The sequence below is a fragment of the Falco biarmicus genome, chromosome 5, assembly GCF_023638135.1.
Source record: "Falco biarmicus isolate bFalBia1 chromosome 5, bFalBia1.pri, whole genome shotgun sequence".
Lineage (NCBI taxonomy): Eukaryota > Metazoa > Chordata > Aves > Falconiformes > Falconidae > Falco > Falco biarmicus.
Genome location: NC_079292.1, coordinates 8,945,123 through 8,961,758, shown reverse-complemented (window position 1 = coordinate 8,961,758; position 16,636 = coordinate 8,945,123). Strand labels below are relative to the sequence as shown.

Here is a 16,636-nt window from a genome sequence, read left to right as displayed (position 1 = left end):
AGCACCTAACACCAAAGGCAAGGGGGACTTTTCCTGCTCCGGTGCAGTCTTGCACCTAAATTAGCAAAATGCAATCATTTAATGTCCCCAAGTAATTTCTCTGTTTCCTTTTTTTTTTTTTTTAAAAAAAAAAAAGGTGCTTCCTCCCATTCTGCTGTTATTTCTCAGATCCTTGAGCCATTGTTCATGCTGTGACTGAAAGGGCAGCTGAGAGAAACAATTCAGCAAGGAACAAAAAAAGGAGTTTTTATTCCCATTCTTTATAAATATTGGCACCTAAAAGACATAGCACAAATCAAAATGCAGAGATGGGAATACGTATTTGAGGAGACACAGGCATCACAGTAAGGAGATTTTGTTTTCATCTTTTCTTTTCAATCCCTTTCGTAGTTTATTGAATGTAATCAAGCAACATGAAGTCAGTGAAGGGTTTATAAGGAAAGGACAGCTCCCCCGCCTTCAGAAGTGACAGACTATGCTACAAAAAGATTTTTAAAGCTTAGGTAATTTAGCAAGTTCTAAACAGAAACAAATATTTAAATTTAGGCCTGTGCTTAAAGCAGATTGCTTTGCTAGGGCTCAATGCCTAAATCAAAAGTCAGAAAAAGAACTCAAGTGCATATAGATTCAAATTCAGATTCTTTAATTTCAACTACCTCTCAGTTGAAATTGTTATAGGTTAAAATGGTGAAGAAAAAGAAATACTGCTTGCCCAACCAGATACAAAGATTAAACATATCAAGTCCAGAATCCACAAATAAAAAATTGACTCCTTTCCAGAAGTTACAGAAAGTTCTTTAACATATTTAGAGGCAGGTATTGGGAAGTAAGACTACATCAGTTACAATCACTGTTAATTTCCAAGGACAAATGCATGTGATTCTACTACTGCACATACTATCGCAATTGTATTATTTATTTAATTGGTATTAAAATATAAGCTAATTATAACAAATTCAGTTCCTTAGCATGTTTCTACACTTCAGCTTGCTGCCCAGTGTAAATACGAGCCAGCTTGCCTGCCAAGAACAGCCTGTCTGCTTCAGCCAAGAAGTAGGGCAAATAAGCTCTGCTGGTACAGATAGGCACTTTCCAGTCTCCAGCCTGGCTTGCTTACAACAACTTTAGGTTTCACTATATTGCACTTTGCTGGCAGTGTTGACGTACCCTCATTTTAATAACTCTGTGGACAGCAAGAAGCCATCAGTAAAACACACCATGGTTCTCAAAAACAGCTTCAGAGCTGTGAGCTGCTACTGAATAGCAGTCTCTGTGAGAGCAACATGATTTATTATCGGTACACAGAGCCCCCCTGATTAATATTCATGCTACATATCCCAGAATAAATAGGAGATGCCAGTCTGATCCAAAGCCCTCTGAAATTAATGGAAAGCTTTCCATTGACTGCAACAGGCTCTGGGTCAAGCCCCAAGCGTCCAAGTGTGTTTATACCCTTTATAAAAAGAAGGAATCCACTCTCCACATGTTTCAGTCCCTCACATTTATTGTCAGCAAACCTCTGGCAAAAGAATGCCTTCCTCTGCAATGGGACTCTCACTGAAGCCAGTTGGAGCTATATACACAGACACTGAGGACATAATCTTAATGTAAAACCAATAACAAGTTGGAAATAAACCTGATGTTGAAACCACAGAAGACAGAATCTAGTGAGAAAGCAAATCTTTCTTCATAAGTAGTACAAAATCACTCAGGTTTTGTGCACCTGCAGGTTAAGAAGGAAATTTTCAATGAGGCACATTGAACCTTTGTAATACACATTAAAAAACCCCACTTGTGTAAATCTAATACCATTATAACCATCTTCCCTAAACATTGTAATTATAGCTTCCAAGGGTAAGTACACAAATGGTAAATTAAATATGGCCATTTAAATTATTTTATGCCAAGATTTTTTTACTTATTGAAGGAATTTAGTATTATCTATAGGCATCCTTGTTAAATGCAGATTGACAATGAAGTTAAAGAATAAAACCTCATTTATTTTTATGCTACTTTATAAATTTTCTGAAGTCCAAGCCCTCTCGCAATAGTGTACAGAAATTGGATTAAAGCTACCTTCAAATACTTTCCACCACATCTTTTACATGAAACACCTTGCAAAATCGACAATGTCTATATAATCATTTTACAGCGATTATAAAAAAAATTCCTATGGAATTAAATAAAGTGGATTGATATGGATTTTCCTCCCCAAACAATAAAGTCCTAGCACCATGCAAAATATCATGATTTAAAACCTAGTGCTGGCTCTCCTTCTCTCTCGACCTTTCATTTTAATAAACAAACTATTTTCCAAAGCATGACTGTTAATAGACAGATTGGTTTCCAGAGTAGTTTTCAATAATAACTTTCAATAATTTTTTTTTTGCATTTTGCTTCAAGAAAAATATGAATTAAAAAAAAAAAACCAAAAAAAAACCAACAGAAGAAGAAAAAGGAAAAAGATACAGGAAATAAAGTCCTAAGGTCAACTAACAGTGAGTCCCAACGGAGGCAAAAGTGGACATTTCACGACGGATGGTACTGAAAGGGGAGAGCTCCAGTTCTGTGGTGTACTCATTGTCATTGTCATCACTTGTCACTGTTGAAGACTTCTGGATGCATTCATCACAGCAGCAACAGCAACACTCCATAAAGGCCCGGCTGAAAGGTTTACAGAGACAGAAAAGGAGAACTGGGGTAACACAGGACTTAAAAAACAAAAGGAATTGACTAATGAGATGGAGGAGGTCCATAGTCTGCCGAGAGACCCCTGTGGACATGTAGGCAGTCACAATGTTGCAAATGTTTTCAGGAATGATGCAAAACCCATATAAAATGGTCAAAGCCACCACTGTGCAGTTCATCTGACTTTCCAGCTGAATTTGTCGCTTGTTCCCCCTTGTGCAAGCCTTTTCCGCCCTCCTGATTTTCCTCGCGGTTACCAGGGAGCAGGTAATAGTGAAAAGAGTAGGCAAACAAAAATAGCAGCCAAAGTACCACCAGAGTCTTGCCCCGTCGTAAGTGAGAGCTAACACGTAGATGGTGTCAGGCAGCGCGGTGGAGATCTTCACCACGCAGCGCTCTCCCGGCGGGCTGCCACTGTACTCGGGGTCCTCCCGTGCCAGCTGGCGCAGCACCACCTCCGGCAGGGCCAGCAGCAGCGCGCCCACCCAGATGACAGCCAGCTTGGCAGTCGTCGAGGTGCAGTTTTCGATCATCTCATAATACATCTGCACGTTGGTGGCGGCACGAAATCGGTCGATGCAGAGGGCACAAAGTGTGAACGTGGTGACTCCCAGAGAGGCTACCTGGGAAGGAGAAAAGGGAATGTAAATGAACACAGGTGCCAGCATAGGGTTGGGGTAGGAAAAAGGAGGGGGGAGGGGAAAGGACAGCTACAAGGGTACGGTCCATTATTCAGCGGAGAGTGGGAAAACTTAATCTCCTTCAAAAGTCCCCTAGTCCCCTGTTGATGGCAGTTTTCTCAGAGAAGGAAGATGAAGGCCTGGACTCACTCAAGCTGAAGAGAGAATTAAGGGAATTAATTTATTGTATATTGGATGAAGGCTCTTACCATTGAGCTGTTCTTTGGAAGAGGCTTATACTCTTTCATAGTTAAGGACAGCTCAAGTTGTACTCTAAAACACCAGTCAAGTCTAGCCCCTTGACTGACAAAAGCAAAGCACAACCCAGTTTAGGGGCATTAGTCTAGAAGACAGTAAAGCACCCTCAAAAGAAACATCACCGACAGAACTTAGCTTCCAGTGTTTGCAGAGCTGTTATCCAGCATGTATCCCAAAAGAGTAGATCTTTCCCTGCCTACAAATACTTATTTCAGCTTGGCGCCATCCTCTCCTGGATGCCCATGCAAACCTCTGTGCAACACTGAGTGGAAAAAAATTTGAGGAACTGACCAACATGTAAAACTAACCCACTTCCTCCCCACCATTTTTCTAAGGGGTGTTTTTCAGAAAAATCAGTTCCACCACAAGGGTTGGAATTTAAGTCAAGAGAGGAGAGAGGGGAGAGTCTTCCTCCAGCAGAAGTATGAATTTATGCCCACATGACATGTTCATCAAACATGCAGGCAATCATAACATCAAAACCTTCCATATCTACAAAACCCAGGAACCCTGCAGGTTAGACATCTACTGAATGGAGTAGGGTCCAACAACTTTTTTTGTGGACTGAGGTTTTTAAGTGAAATTTTGATGGTGTGTACACACATAAAGTCATCCTGTACTGTGAGTTTAAAGAGACTGTATCTGAAATCTTCAGGCTTCCAGAGCCTGTGCAAAACCCATCTTCACTGTAACAGTTAGGCTTTAATAATCTATCTTCTACATTTCATTCAGAAAAAAAATCACTGGAAAATCTAGGCTTAATTTCATAAGAAACATCCTGTGGGAGAGTGTACTGAAGGCCAGGAGAAATGACAGAAGTTTCATTGTTTAAATGATTTAAAGATGGATTGGACAGAGTTCTCAATTATATACTGTAAGGAGCAAGTACAGAGCAATGCATGTTTTCTAGCTTTAATAACCATCATTCTATGCATGAACAGAAACCTCATACTGCCATGAAATATAATTTCCTATAATTTTATCCTGTTTATAACTAAATTTCCTAAAAATAAATTTGCAGAACACTATATACATTTTGGCCTAATCTTATTTCCATCAAATTCAACTTCGGTTCAAATACAAACCAGAACTCCCATTAACTTCAGCTGAAGAAAGATTAGGTGCCCTGTTTCATTCTAATGCATTTATTTTCAGGGGTTTGCATGCTTGTGTTATGCTGAAAATGTGTTGATGCAAAAGAAAAGAAACTGTTAAATAATATTCCTGATAAATGTAAAGGATGGTTACTTTTATCATGACTAAACCACATGTCCGTGCAATTAACGGGGAAATCAAGGGTAATATTAGGCAGTTCACTATAATTTTGCTTAGCCAAATTTGATGTGCAGTAATATATTTCAATGTCATATAGGTAGATTTAAAAAATAATTCTGATTTCCACCATAATTTTGAAATATTCCTGTTTACGCATCCCCTGTAAAAAGTTCTGCAAAGATAGACAATACAGTTATACACAACTATATCAACATATAATTCATTTTGGCCTCCAATATTTAATGGCCATATCAGATTACTAAAATTGAGTATCACTGAAAAATATTAGGCACTTGGGATTAGAACTGCCAGACATTGGCTTAGTTGGAGAATTCTTTGAAGCAGCTTCCTAAAAGATGGCATGAGTAAGATGCAATCTCTTACTAATCAACTTGCAGGAATATTTATTGATGACAATGGAGTACCATAAACATTTTTAATAGACAAACCTATTGATTTAGGAAGTTAAAAACTGTCTGAAAAGAATCAGAGAAAGCTTGGTAAATACAGCAAAAAATAAAAATTAAAGAAAAATTACAGTTAAATTTTAATGAATAGTTTTAAACTTAGCTAATGAAAGATAATTTTCATATACCACTGCTTAAAAGTCCGATTTTTAAACTCAAGACCAGTGACTTTGTTTCCAAAACATTTAAATGTGTGTGTGCAGTCTTCAAATTCCTTAGAGTGACAGCAAAACCTTTAGCCAGAACATGCAACATGAATAACAAAAGGGTGAGGACACAGGGAAATAATTGAGATTCAGGAATGAATAGAGATTAGAACATAAAATCAGCAGAACAGAAGAAAATCTGAGGGTTTGTATATTAACATTTTCCCTCAGCTCTTATTTGAGCCTCTCCCCCCGCCCCCAATGCACACGCTTTCATTGCTTTAGCATTTCGTTGCAAACGGGCTGTTATACAGTGGCTAAGGCATTAAAACTCTGCAGCTGTTAAGGCTGGACTAATGAAAGAAGACATCCCCACCGTGAACAAACATAACCTGCGGGGTCCCTGTCACATTAATTGACCAACAGCTTGGAGGTTTAAGACAGTGAAATAGAGCAAGAGGAAACAACTAAGAACAGTGGAAGTCGGCTTTGAAAACTCTCCCATGGATTTACTGCTGAAACAAGCTGAACAAAGCCAGTGTTCCCCTGGAACAGGCAACGGTTTCCTATTTTCTGTAGATTAACGGAGTTAGTGATGCCATGGAAAAGCTTGCAAAAAACAAACACACACTCCTAAGCAGCTGAACAGGGATTCACTCCAGCTGACTTGCTAAAAGGCAGTATAGCAATTTAAGGGTTACTTACCCCACACTGCAGACTATGAGTAATTGCCAGCAAAAATCAATGGGTGCTGCTCGCAACCTATGTGGGCAAGAACAGCGGCATGCATTCTGCATGTTCACACAATTTCAGTTTAGGGGTGTTTCTTCATACCACTCATACTAATAATTAGGGCTAAGCTGAAAATGTGAAAGAAGCCAGAAAAGTTTCCTTTTTAATCTGTTACACTGCCCTGAAATAACAACAGAATGTAGGCAATTAATTTGATGGGGAGTAGGTAAAGGACAAATTAACAAATCCTAAAGCGGTGTGAAGCTGCATGGAGTTTAACGGTGCTCTTCTTTAACAGCTGAGTTTCTGATACGCTGATATGCTGTTGCAGTCTTAATGCCAACAACCTGGCAGGAAATGAAGCAAGACAAGGGCAAGTCAGCCTGAGTAGTTTTTGATCATGGCTTAGTTGTCCAATTTATTTCCATATGGTCCCTATGAAGATTCTCCTTCAGTCTCTAGACATTCAGGATGACACCAGTTTACATCTTTCTCTTACTAGATGATACCAGAAAAGTCCCCAAGTGTCTAACCAAATGACCACCAATTTGCTTTGAGGAGGTGGTGCAGTAACCCCTGCTTTGGGGAGGTGCTCACACGCTTTGGGCACGGAGCCACTGCTGAAGGCAACACCAGCTACAGCACACAGGCAGAAAAGAAGACATTATTGTTACAAGGGAGTCTCTTAATACATTTGCTCCTTTAAAAGCATTGACAGGGATGTTAGTGGGCACTGTGATGCTCCTTCGAGACACTGCATAAACCTTTGGTCATGAGCTCACCAGCTGTTAGTCAACTGTGTCGAAATTCATTTGGGGAACTGAGGGCAGAGAGAACAACAGTAAACTCATGAAATGCTCAGCTTAATTGCATCAGTTCTCCTCACTGTCCCTCCAACATACCAATTCCCCTTTCATGAGCTTTAACAATTACCGAGATGTTCCCAGGCCTTCCCTGGCCTGTCCTACTTCTCCTCCTGGCTGCGGTCCCACAGCTCTTGGCCCTGGCCTCTAGGAGCAGAGCCGCTGGCTGACCAGGGAAGCAGTGTAGATGTAGTACAGTAAGCAATGCCAGTGGAAATAAGACTGTGAATTCTCTCTTACCAATATCTGTTTGACTAGACAAAGGTAATGAAAACAAAACCAGAAACGAGATCAGAAAAGGTGACTTGGGTGAAAAAGTCAACAAGGACCAAATTCTGTGAGCAAATATAAAAGAGAGATTGGGTCACTCGGTCCCATCAGGTGAAGACCAAGAAGTGATATTGCTGCTATCTACAAATAAATCTATCTTGAGATACAAAAGTTACGTAAGCTGAAGGACAGTGAATATAACAGAATGGGAATCAACCAGCCATGAGCAACTCAAGGCTGGAAATGAGAGTGACCATTCACCATCTCAGGCATCATGTTCTCGAGCACGCCTTCTGATGGAGAAAGGAGAGCAAACGATGTAGACTGATTCTACATGGAACCAGATAAAATAAAGGAGTTGTAAGAAGTGGCTGCTTCTACCAGCTGAAGCTGGATTTTCTAAGACAATATAAGAAACACTGTGTTACAAACATAAAATAAACTACATGGCACTCTTTGGTTACAAGGCAGGATGGGGATTTGAAGCATTTTCCTGTTGTAACAAGAAAGCTGAACTGCAGAAAAGGTTCACTACTACTAGCCAAGCCGTAACTGCCAGTGACACCTTGTAGACTCTTTATATCCATTTCTGGTATATCTTATAAACAACTAATTTTTTTCCCCACAAGCCATTTGAGTCTACCATCTCATTATGGCTAGTCTATATTCACATCAAACTTGATAGCTTTAGAGCACATTAATGCAACATATCATGGGTGGCTTTTGCAGCCTTGTCAATTTTAGCTAAGATAAACAAAGTTAGTACAGACTGCAATACTTTTTTTGTGCTACTCTACACTTGCATTACAGAGTCCAGTAATAAGACTGGACTACCATAAAATAAAAGGTCATCCCATTGCAAACAAGTATTTAATTCTTTATCTAGATTTCTGGTTTCTGTTCTTTCAATTAAAAAAAAAACCACAACCAAACAAAAAACCCAAACTAAAACCCAAGAATGACAGTAATTACTATAAATAAATAAACACAACACCTCTATATTTCTTATATTAAGTGCTATTACACATCAATGACTTTATGCTTTAAAATAGGTAAGGGTTAAAGTTAAAACTCCATTAAAACCCTACTGTGGTGCGGCAGATGTAATTCTGTAGCTAAGGAGTACTGGGGCCAGGGTACCCCTCTGACATCAGTAATTAGTTTAAGCATTCTGGACAAGAATCTACGTCACCTTAATTATCTAAAGGACAAGATGGTAGTTCTGGAAATGACTATGATGGAGATGTCCTACATACATGGAACAATGAGTACAATATGGTTGTTTCCTTTGTGGTACTATCAACACTCATAGCAGGAAGACATAGAGCACGTGCTTTGTACATTTCTTATCCATCTGCATATCCTAAGAGTAATAGTGTTCGGAATCAGAATCCACTTCCAAGAGCTGGTCTTGAATTCTGTTGGAAGAGAAAGCCAACCAGAACATCACGGCACTGGAAATACTCATTAGTACACCACATGCTTATCCAGAGGGCTGGAAAAATTGCAAAGCACAAAGGGAGTTAATTTTTGTTCATCTTCCTGTTTACAACCTGACAAGCTACCATATAAGTAAATTTAATTTACTTTTTTTTTTTTTTAATAAAGAAATGAGTGCCATTCTCTACCGAGGATTAAATTCTCATCATACTGCACAAGGGAATCCTGCACTAATTCTTAATATTAACAACATGCACCGGCTGCTAAAAAACTGCCTCTTCCTCCTCTACAGGAAAACTCCTGTCATACGGAGAAATGACATCCCAGTGCTCAGAGTACAGTCTACGGTGCTGGGACAGCAGATGCTGCCTTTTTCTCTCCACACATATGTAACTCAAATATTACTGACCCGATTTTAAACCTTGTCTGACAAAAATTCATTTCCATGATGAAACGCCACACGCAAAGTTTAAGCCAAAAGCAAATTTTTATGGACAACTTATAAGCCCCTAAGGGCAAGGTTTGCTGAGGAAAGAAAGATTGACAGAACAGCCAACACGGCAGCTACTATCATCACGCTGTTAATACCTAAAGGGCAGAGCTATATTAACACTTCTTTCTTTAAGTAATTATTTATTGTGTGATAAGCGCTGAAGATATTCTGCTCAGTAAAAGACACATGTAGCCACTGCCCCAGAAAACTCTCAGTGTGAAGCTTTGAAACTGCGAGCCTCTCTGAGGATCTCTGCCTATGACCCAGAGGTCTTACTGGAGATTCAGGAGTGCAGCTCTGAGTCGAGTCAAAGAAGAGACATGAAGAAGATGCCACACAACAAAAGACACAGAAAAGGCAGATAATACACAGCTTTTATAAACTCCCATAAAAAATGTATTTGCCTCCTTAAAGTGAAACCTAAAATAAGGCTCTCTTCTGACAGCTTTGCAACAGGCAGGGAATGGCCACTTTCTCTGCTTTGTGCCTCTCACTTGCCTCTACCAACTAAAAGACAGAAAGGGGGAAAAAAGCCTCACCTCGAATTGCCCTGGAGCACCAGCTCCTGTGAAAGATAGTAATTTGTATTCCAGGACAAATCAATCCTTATGTTTTCCACTAAGAATACTGATTGTGATCGCTATCCAAGCTGGAAGTTACCCACCAGAAACAGGAGTGATGCCACAAATTGATTGCCAAAAGCACAAGCAGGGACTGGGCATCAGATGTTGGAGGCTTTCACTGTCAGCCTGCTCCAGAGCCAAGCCAGCGTATGCACAACATGGTCCAGGTGAGGACACCGCAAATCTGGTCTTTCTCTTTGTTGTGGGGGTATGAGAAAGGCAGAGGGAGGGCTCATGTTTATTAGCACTAAGTGCACGGCCGAGTATCATCACTGACCTTGGCAACCTCTTGACCTGTGCCGGACTGCACAGGACAGTACAGCAGCCTCTGCAAACCCTCATTCTAGACTGTTTCCCGATTCTAAATCCTTACTTCACTATAAGTAGCTCGTCTCAATCTGCTGGCATAGAAAGTGATGTCTGCTTCCAACAAACCCCCTCAAACTCACCAAGCTTCTATCCTCCAAGAACAGAATGCGCACAACTCAAGAAAGCTTCCTTTTAAAGCCCAAAAGATAGCTTCTAGTCCTAGTTGGCACAATCCATTTGTCATCTGCAGCAAGCTGCTCTGGGCCTTTAACAACTTACTAACCTCTTCACTACTGCCTTCAAGCATTAAAATAAAAATAAAGATGCTACTTCACAGGACTGTTACATTTCACAGCTGTACAGCTGTGAAATATTTAGAAGCACAGTAAAACCACTGATTTTGTCTACATCCACACTTCTTTCTATTAAGACCTAGCATAAATCTGTAAGTCAGGGAACCTGAATGATATCGTTTTGTACTCCTTTTTTTGTTTTCCCCTCACCCTGCAGTCCTGTTGCTGAAAAGACTGTGTGTACTTACACAGAAAAAGGGTTCCACGATCAGCAGGGCTTGTGGAACAGGAATTGGCCAAAGCCATTATCTTTGTACTGCCATTTACCCTGTATCTCCTGATGATGAGCAATACTGAGAAAAGTATATTGAAGACAACATAAACAAAGTGTGCAGGTAAACACTTCAGACATGCATGCCTAAAGAAAAATTTTAGGCAAAATCAGGCAAAATTTTAGGAACTGTTGAGCAGTTGATTAAAAGTGCATCTCCACACATACTTATGGGCAGAGTATCTGTCCCGGTTGTTCCAATTCCCTTCTTGATTCCCTCTCAGTGCATTCAAAACCACTCCTCCAGGATAGCGCCATCATTAGGGTCAAGTAAAGTTCTTGGTGGAGATAATCTGCTTCTACTAACCATTCGTCTTTCTAGCTTTTTTCTCTAGCAGTTTTCCTCTCATCACCTAGAGACCTCGTGAGAAGCACCGAAGAATTAATTTACTCACTTTCTGCCTCAGTCATGTGCACAGCATTCCTTATGCAAGCATCGCCATGACATAGTTTTAAAAGGTAAGTAAGAACTGACCAAGTTGTGAGACAATATATGGCTGAAATGACTGCTTAATGTACTTGGTCACAGCAGATCTTTACTAGGTATGAGAAAACTGCCCTTTAAATTAAATGCTGACCTTCCACAGCTGGAAGCTCAACATTTACCTATACAAATGTGCTTCAAGATACCACAAAACATTTTCCCCTGACTGCGTGCATATGTGTTATCACTGGCAATAGATGCTATGTTGAAATTCTGCACAACATCCACTAAACAGCACAAATAAAGACCAATTGGCCAACAGAGGCTAAACTGAGAAAACTCAAGGTTCCTCACTGGGATCACTTGAAACCTTCAAACACAATACAGAGCACGCTTAGGCTATGTTAAAATGCTGTGATCACTGTATCACTTGCTCTGGATAATCAGACATCCCCTGTTCTCTAGTTCTGAAAGTACAAGCTGGTGTGACAGAGGGCTCAGCCCAATAAGGGTCTTTGATACTTGAAAGTGAGGTATTTCCCACCTCTGGGTGAGTCACCTAGCTCCCTAAACACTGATTAAGGAGAACTGGCGCACAAAAGAAATGTAAAGTATGGAACAGATAGGCACTTAACAAAATGCTGGGCTAACTTACAGAAAACACAGATAATACCTTAAAGTTTGTCCATTTTTGGGAAGATGCTTCATCCATAAACCTCTCCTGAAGATAGCTGTTTACAGAGTTCCTCTCAAGGAGCTTCATCCTTCTCCCACTGTGTGAGAAGGGAATGAGTCTGCCCAGGTGTAACCACAAGGGAGAAGATGGTGTTGTTCACCTGTCAGGTGAGTACACTGCTGTGAACAATCCTTGACGGAGCATGAAGCAGCAGCTGCTCACAGGGCAGATTTCATGACATGCTCCACATCTGCATTGCTCCTGGTAGTGTCCGCATCACTGTTAATGCCTGAGAGGTTAGAACACCACTTGGGAAGCAGTGAACCTTTGCTCTAACTGCCTTCTCCATCTCAGCAGGGTCAAATCCTGATTTGCAGGACAATGTCCTTCTTGCCGAGCTCAAGGCGAGCTGTGGAGAGCCACAATCCGCTAGTGGTGTTCAGTATCTGCCACTCATGGCTACAGTTTACTGAGGGAGAAATCCAGCCTTTTACTTACTGCTCCCAGGGTGATGAATATACTTGACATACGTAAGTATTATATTTAACAACTAGTGAATGAAAGATACACAATTCTGGGAGCAACACAGAACCCCAAGGTTGTATCTTTTTTGATCTGTACCTTAGAAAAAAGTTCATTAAATTTCCTCAGGGACACGGAGGATGTTTAACTTTCAGACCTCAGTAATAATTAAGCCTAAGATGGGCACCATACCACCGGTCCATCACAACTGGATCGGTACCAGTTCTTGAATAAGACTTCAACTCTAGACACCCACAGAACTTCAAAGAAAAAAAAAAAAGAGAAAAAAGAAAGGTGTTATTAAAGTATAAAGGGGGGACAGCAGCAGCTGAATGGTTTTTTGGGATTACATTTTTTAATTTCAGCTCAAGTACTTTCAGTTTGACAAACTCTTTAGTGCCCAAACCTGTGCAGCATAACCAACAAATTTTGAAGAACAGTGTGGCCATGCAAATCATTTCAATTACTGATCTTTAACATCAGTATTACGAAGAGGTATTTCTACTCTGTATGTGGATACACCAAAAAAAGGCTAGGAAGCGTAAAATGTCACTACAGGGAAGTCCTGAAAACACTTCAACTACACTACGTACTTTAATTGAAATGGTTACACTCTAACTGAAACAGAACTACTTATTTTATTGGTTAAAACAGTAGCCTCAGAACCTAATTCTGAAATTTTAAAAGCTCCTAGTACTATCAGTTTCTCATCAAATACATACTTACTCCTTCATGTCTTCCTAAATGCAAATCGATTAAGCGTGCTTTGAGTTTTTCAAATGCAGTGGTATACTACTGGCCTTGAATTCATCTAAGCGTAGCACAGCTCCACCCTTTGTCCGATACGACTGGTAATAAAGTGTATCACATATAAACGAAGTAACGACAATTTAGTGCCTACACATGTCACACACCTTTCTAAACATTTTCTTAACAGTATCAGTTGACAGTTAACTACATATGACTGTGTACCAATGTGCTGTTGAAGCTGATAGTCTACGTATTAATAACAAGCTGGGTTTTGTTTTGGGGGTGGTGTTGGTTTTTGTTGGGGTTTTTTTCCCCCCCAGTATCTCCTTCTTAGGATGCGAGAATCAACAGTTATTTCCGGAGCTTTCAGTTACAGAATGATGTTGAACATAAGGTTTTGGGAATACAGCAGAGCCAGCCAGAATTACAGGCTACCACCCTACCAACAAGCCTGAGCGTTCGGTTCCAGTAAATAAATAAAGCGGACAACCTGAACGCTGCCGGCAGGACTCTGGCCAGCTGGCTGACAGCTTCCTTGACAGAGCCTCTGAACCATTGCCAAGAAGCCGAGATTTAAATGGAGCTGGGGTCATTTTATTAATTATTATTTTTTTAACGATAAGCTAAATAAATGTGAGATTTGAACGCCCAGGTATAAATTATGAGCACCTACATCCCATTGATGGTTCTTTTCACAATCGCCTTCCTGCAACCTGTCCCCACTCACCCCCCTCCATCCGCTTTCCCGCCTCGCTTCACTTTAGGAAAACGACAAACAAAGCAAAAAACCCCGAAATCTAACTCTGAGGGGATCCTTCGCCCTTCAGGATCACAGGGAGGAAGGAAAGTTCGGCAGAACTCGCGCGAGCGTAAGGAAGAGCTAGAGGCGCCCTGCCCGAGGCTACAGCAATCCCGATGCCGCTGGACCCGGCGCGGCCACAACCTGTCCCTGTCCCTGCCGCTGCGGGGCCGCGCCGGGGCGCCTCGGCCTCGGGAGCGCCCGGGAACCCGCCGCACCGGGGCGGCCCCGCGCGTGGCTCCGGCCGGCGGCGGAGCAGCGGCGGGGAGAGGCGCCCGGCGCCGGGCGGGCGCGGCGGGGCCCGCGCATCCCTACACACCGCCATTACCTCGATGTACGGGACGATCTTGCAGGAGAAGTCTTCTAGGAGCCACTTCTTGGTGAGCTCCTGGAAGATGACCAGCGGCAGGCAGAAGAAGACGATGAGGAAGTCCCAGAAGGCCAGGTTGGCCAGCAGAGAGTTGGAGATGCTCCGCATGTAGTAGTTGTGGCAGACGATGCACATCACTGCCATGTTGCCCATGATGCCGATGCCGAAGATCACCACGGAGAGGCACATGACGGCGTAGGCGCCGTACGACTCCTCGGTCAGCGGGTAGAAGGGGTTGCGGAGGCGGGCGCGGCGCCCCGTGGCGTTGCCGCGGCCCCCGGCGCTGCCCTCGCCGCCGGCCGAGCCGTTCAGGGGCAGCCAGCGGGGGCCGCCCGCCGCGCCCCTCCCCGCCGCCGCGCCGGCCCCGCGCTCGCTGCTCCGCGCCCGCCGCCGGCCGGCCCCCGCCGCCCCGCGGGGGGCGCAGCCGCCGCCCGGCCCCGCCGCTCCGGCCCCGCGGGGGAGGGCTCCGCGCCCGGGGAGAGCCGCGGCCGCCCGCCCGCCCGCGTCGAGGGGCGTCGGGGCTGGCGGCGAGCTGGCGCGCTGCGGGGGCGCCGGCAGCCCGGCGGCGGCGGCGGGGGCCAGGGCGCAAGCGGCCCAGGCGCCCAGCACCTGGCAGAGCAGGGCGAGGGGAGCGCGGAGGGGCTGCATGGCCGGGTGGCGGCGGGGGTCGCCCGCTCCCTTTCAGAGGCGGCAGCCGCCCCGCTCGGCGGGGCTGGGAGCGGGAGACATGCCCGCCCGGCCGCCGGGGGCCGCCCGCTTCGCCGGGGCGGGGGCAGCTGCCACGCCGCTGCCCCCCGAGCGCGGCTCCCGCTGCCGCCGGGGCTCGCCGCGGGAAGCGGCCGGCGCGGGGGCGCGGCGAGCGGAGCAGCGGGGAGGCTCTTCTCGCCGCCTCCCGGGGCAGACTCGGAAAGTTGTGTCTCCGTCTCCGACGCGCCGAGTTAATGTAGCAAGTGCAGCGCCGGGAGGATCCCCCCTCCGGCGCTCCGCCCTTTCCCGGGACCGCTGCCTCCGCGCCAGCAGCCGCTCCGGCCCCGCGCTGCCTATTTACGTCCTCCCGCCGCTGCGGGCAGTTGGTGGCTTTATTGGTGAGGAAAGGTCCCCTGTGGAAAACGCCTCCCCTCTCCGGGTAATTGCGAACACTAATGCCTCCTCGCCGGCAACCTCGCAGAAAACAGGTTGCTGCGCACAGCTTGGGATGTTTAAGAGCTTTGCAAAACTCTTGCCGGGATTAGTCGCCGCGCCGCCTAAGCGCTCGCCCGGCGGCGGAGAGCGGCGAGAACGGCCGGGCCAGCAAAGTTTCTGCCGGGGCCGGCCGGGCGCAGCCGCGGGACCGACCCCTCGGGGCTGCCCCCGCCTCCCGAGCTGTGCGGGCACCGGGGGCAGCGGGGCGGTTGCCGCCCGGGCAGGCAGGGGCGGGGGCTGCTCTGCGGCGGGCTCCGCTCCCGCTCCCCACTCCCTGCGGCTCCGGCCCCGCTCAGCCCGGTGCGGCCCGGCCCGGCTCGGCTCCGCCGCGGCTCCCGGGGGCGCGCCGGGGAGGCGGGCGAGCAGCGCCGCGGCCCGCAGTGCGCAAGCGCCGCCCGGTGGCGCTGCGGGGCCGCTCCGCTGTCCGCCCGCCGGGGGAGCCGGGCGGCGGGGCGAGGGGAGGGTGCGGGGCAGGCGAGCCCGGCCCCACGCTGCCCTGCCCTCCCGCAGCCCCGCCGTGCGGGCAGGCGCCGGCAAAAGCCGCTTCCCCGCTGGCGGCGCCCCCGCCGCCCGGGGCCCGCCGCCGCCCGCCGGCTCGCAGCCTGCCGGCTCTCCCCGCGCTGCTGCCGGCGGCGCGGTCCGGCTGCCTGCCTCGGCTCGCCGGTGGCCGCGGGGCCCGGGGGGCGAGCGAAGCGCCTTGCCCGGGTGCGGCGAGTCTCGCACCCCGGCGCGATTCCCGGGCGATGGGAAGGGAGGGTGAGGGCTGACGAGGGGCGCTGGCGGCGGCAGAGTGGGAGACGAGCCCGTGGGGGCAGAGGGCACAGCTGGGGGGAGCGGGGTGTTCCCATGTGGAGTGCCAAATGAAGCGGCAGAAGGGTGCCGTTGGAGGAGATGGTGTTGGAAGCGTCACCCCCGCAGGCGAACGGCGTTAGAAGCGTCTCCAGGTATTTTCCATGCCTGGAGAGGCAGGTCTGCATTTCTTTCCTGTTTTGAACGTGTGTACGATTTGCCTTTGTACAGTCAGATAAGGTCAGGTTTGTTTCTT

The 16,636-nt window shown here is 45.8% G+C and overlaps 2 protein-coding genes across 6 annotated transcripts in view; one reads left to right on the top strand and one right to left on the bottom strand.

The window, feature by feature from the left end:
- Positions 1-220: 220 nt before the first annotated feature.
- On the bottom strand, positions 221-15,057 carry GPR37 (G protein-coupled receptor 37). The gene is made up of 2 exons (XM_056341751.1): positions 14,368-15,057; positions 221-3,311 (listed from the first exon to the last, which is right to left on the bottom strand). Exons 1-2 carry the CDS (start codon positions 15,055-15,057, stop codon positions 2,493-2,495), a joined length of 1,509 nt encoding a protein of 502 aa, XP_056197726.1. The 3' UTR covers positions 221-2,492.
- The window catches only part of LOC130150621 (uncharacterized), a 34,732-nt gene continuing 33,151 nt past the window's right edge, over positions 15,056-16,636 (top strand). For 4 of the 5 annotated variants that reach the window (XR_008822303.1, XR_008822301.1, XR_008822302.1 and 1 more), the window contains exon 1: positions 15,056-16,535. Coding sequence is in view for 1 of the 5 variants with exons in the window: in XM_056341752.1 (XP_056197727.1) it covers positions 16,483-16,535 (53 nt within the window). In the remaining 4 variants the exon portion in view is untranslated. The remainder of the gene's footprint in view (positions 16,536-16,636) is intronic. The other variant, XM_056341752.1, reaches the window with a different exon arrangement.

What these genes read in the sequence shown, in the direction of transcription:
- GPR37 (XM_056341751.1), bottom strand. Translation starts at nt 15,057, where the DNA reads ATGCAGCCCCTCCGCGCTCCCCTCGCCCTGCTCTGCCAGGTGCTGGGC. An exon ending in AGATCGTCCCGTACATCGAG is followed by an intron (nt 3,312 to 14,367) that starts GTAATGGCGGTG and finishes TCTCCTTCCCAG; the next exon opens with GTAGCCTCTCTGGGAGTCAC.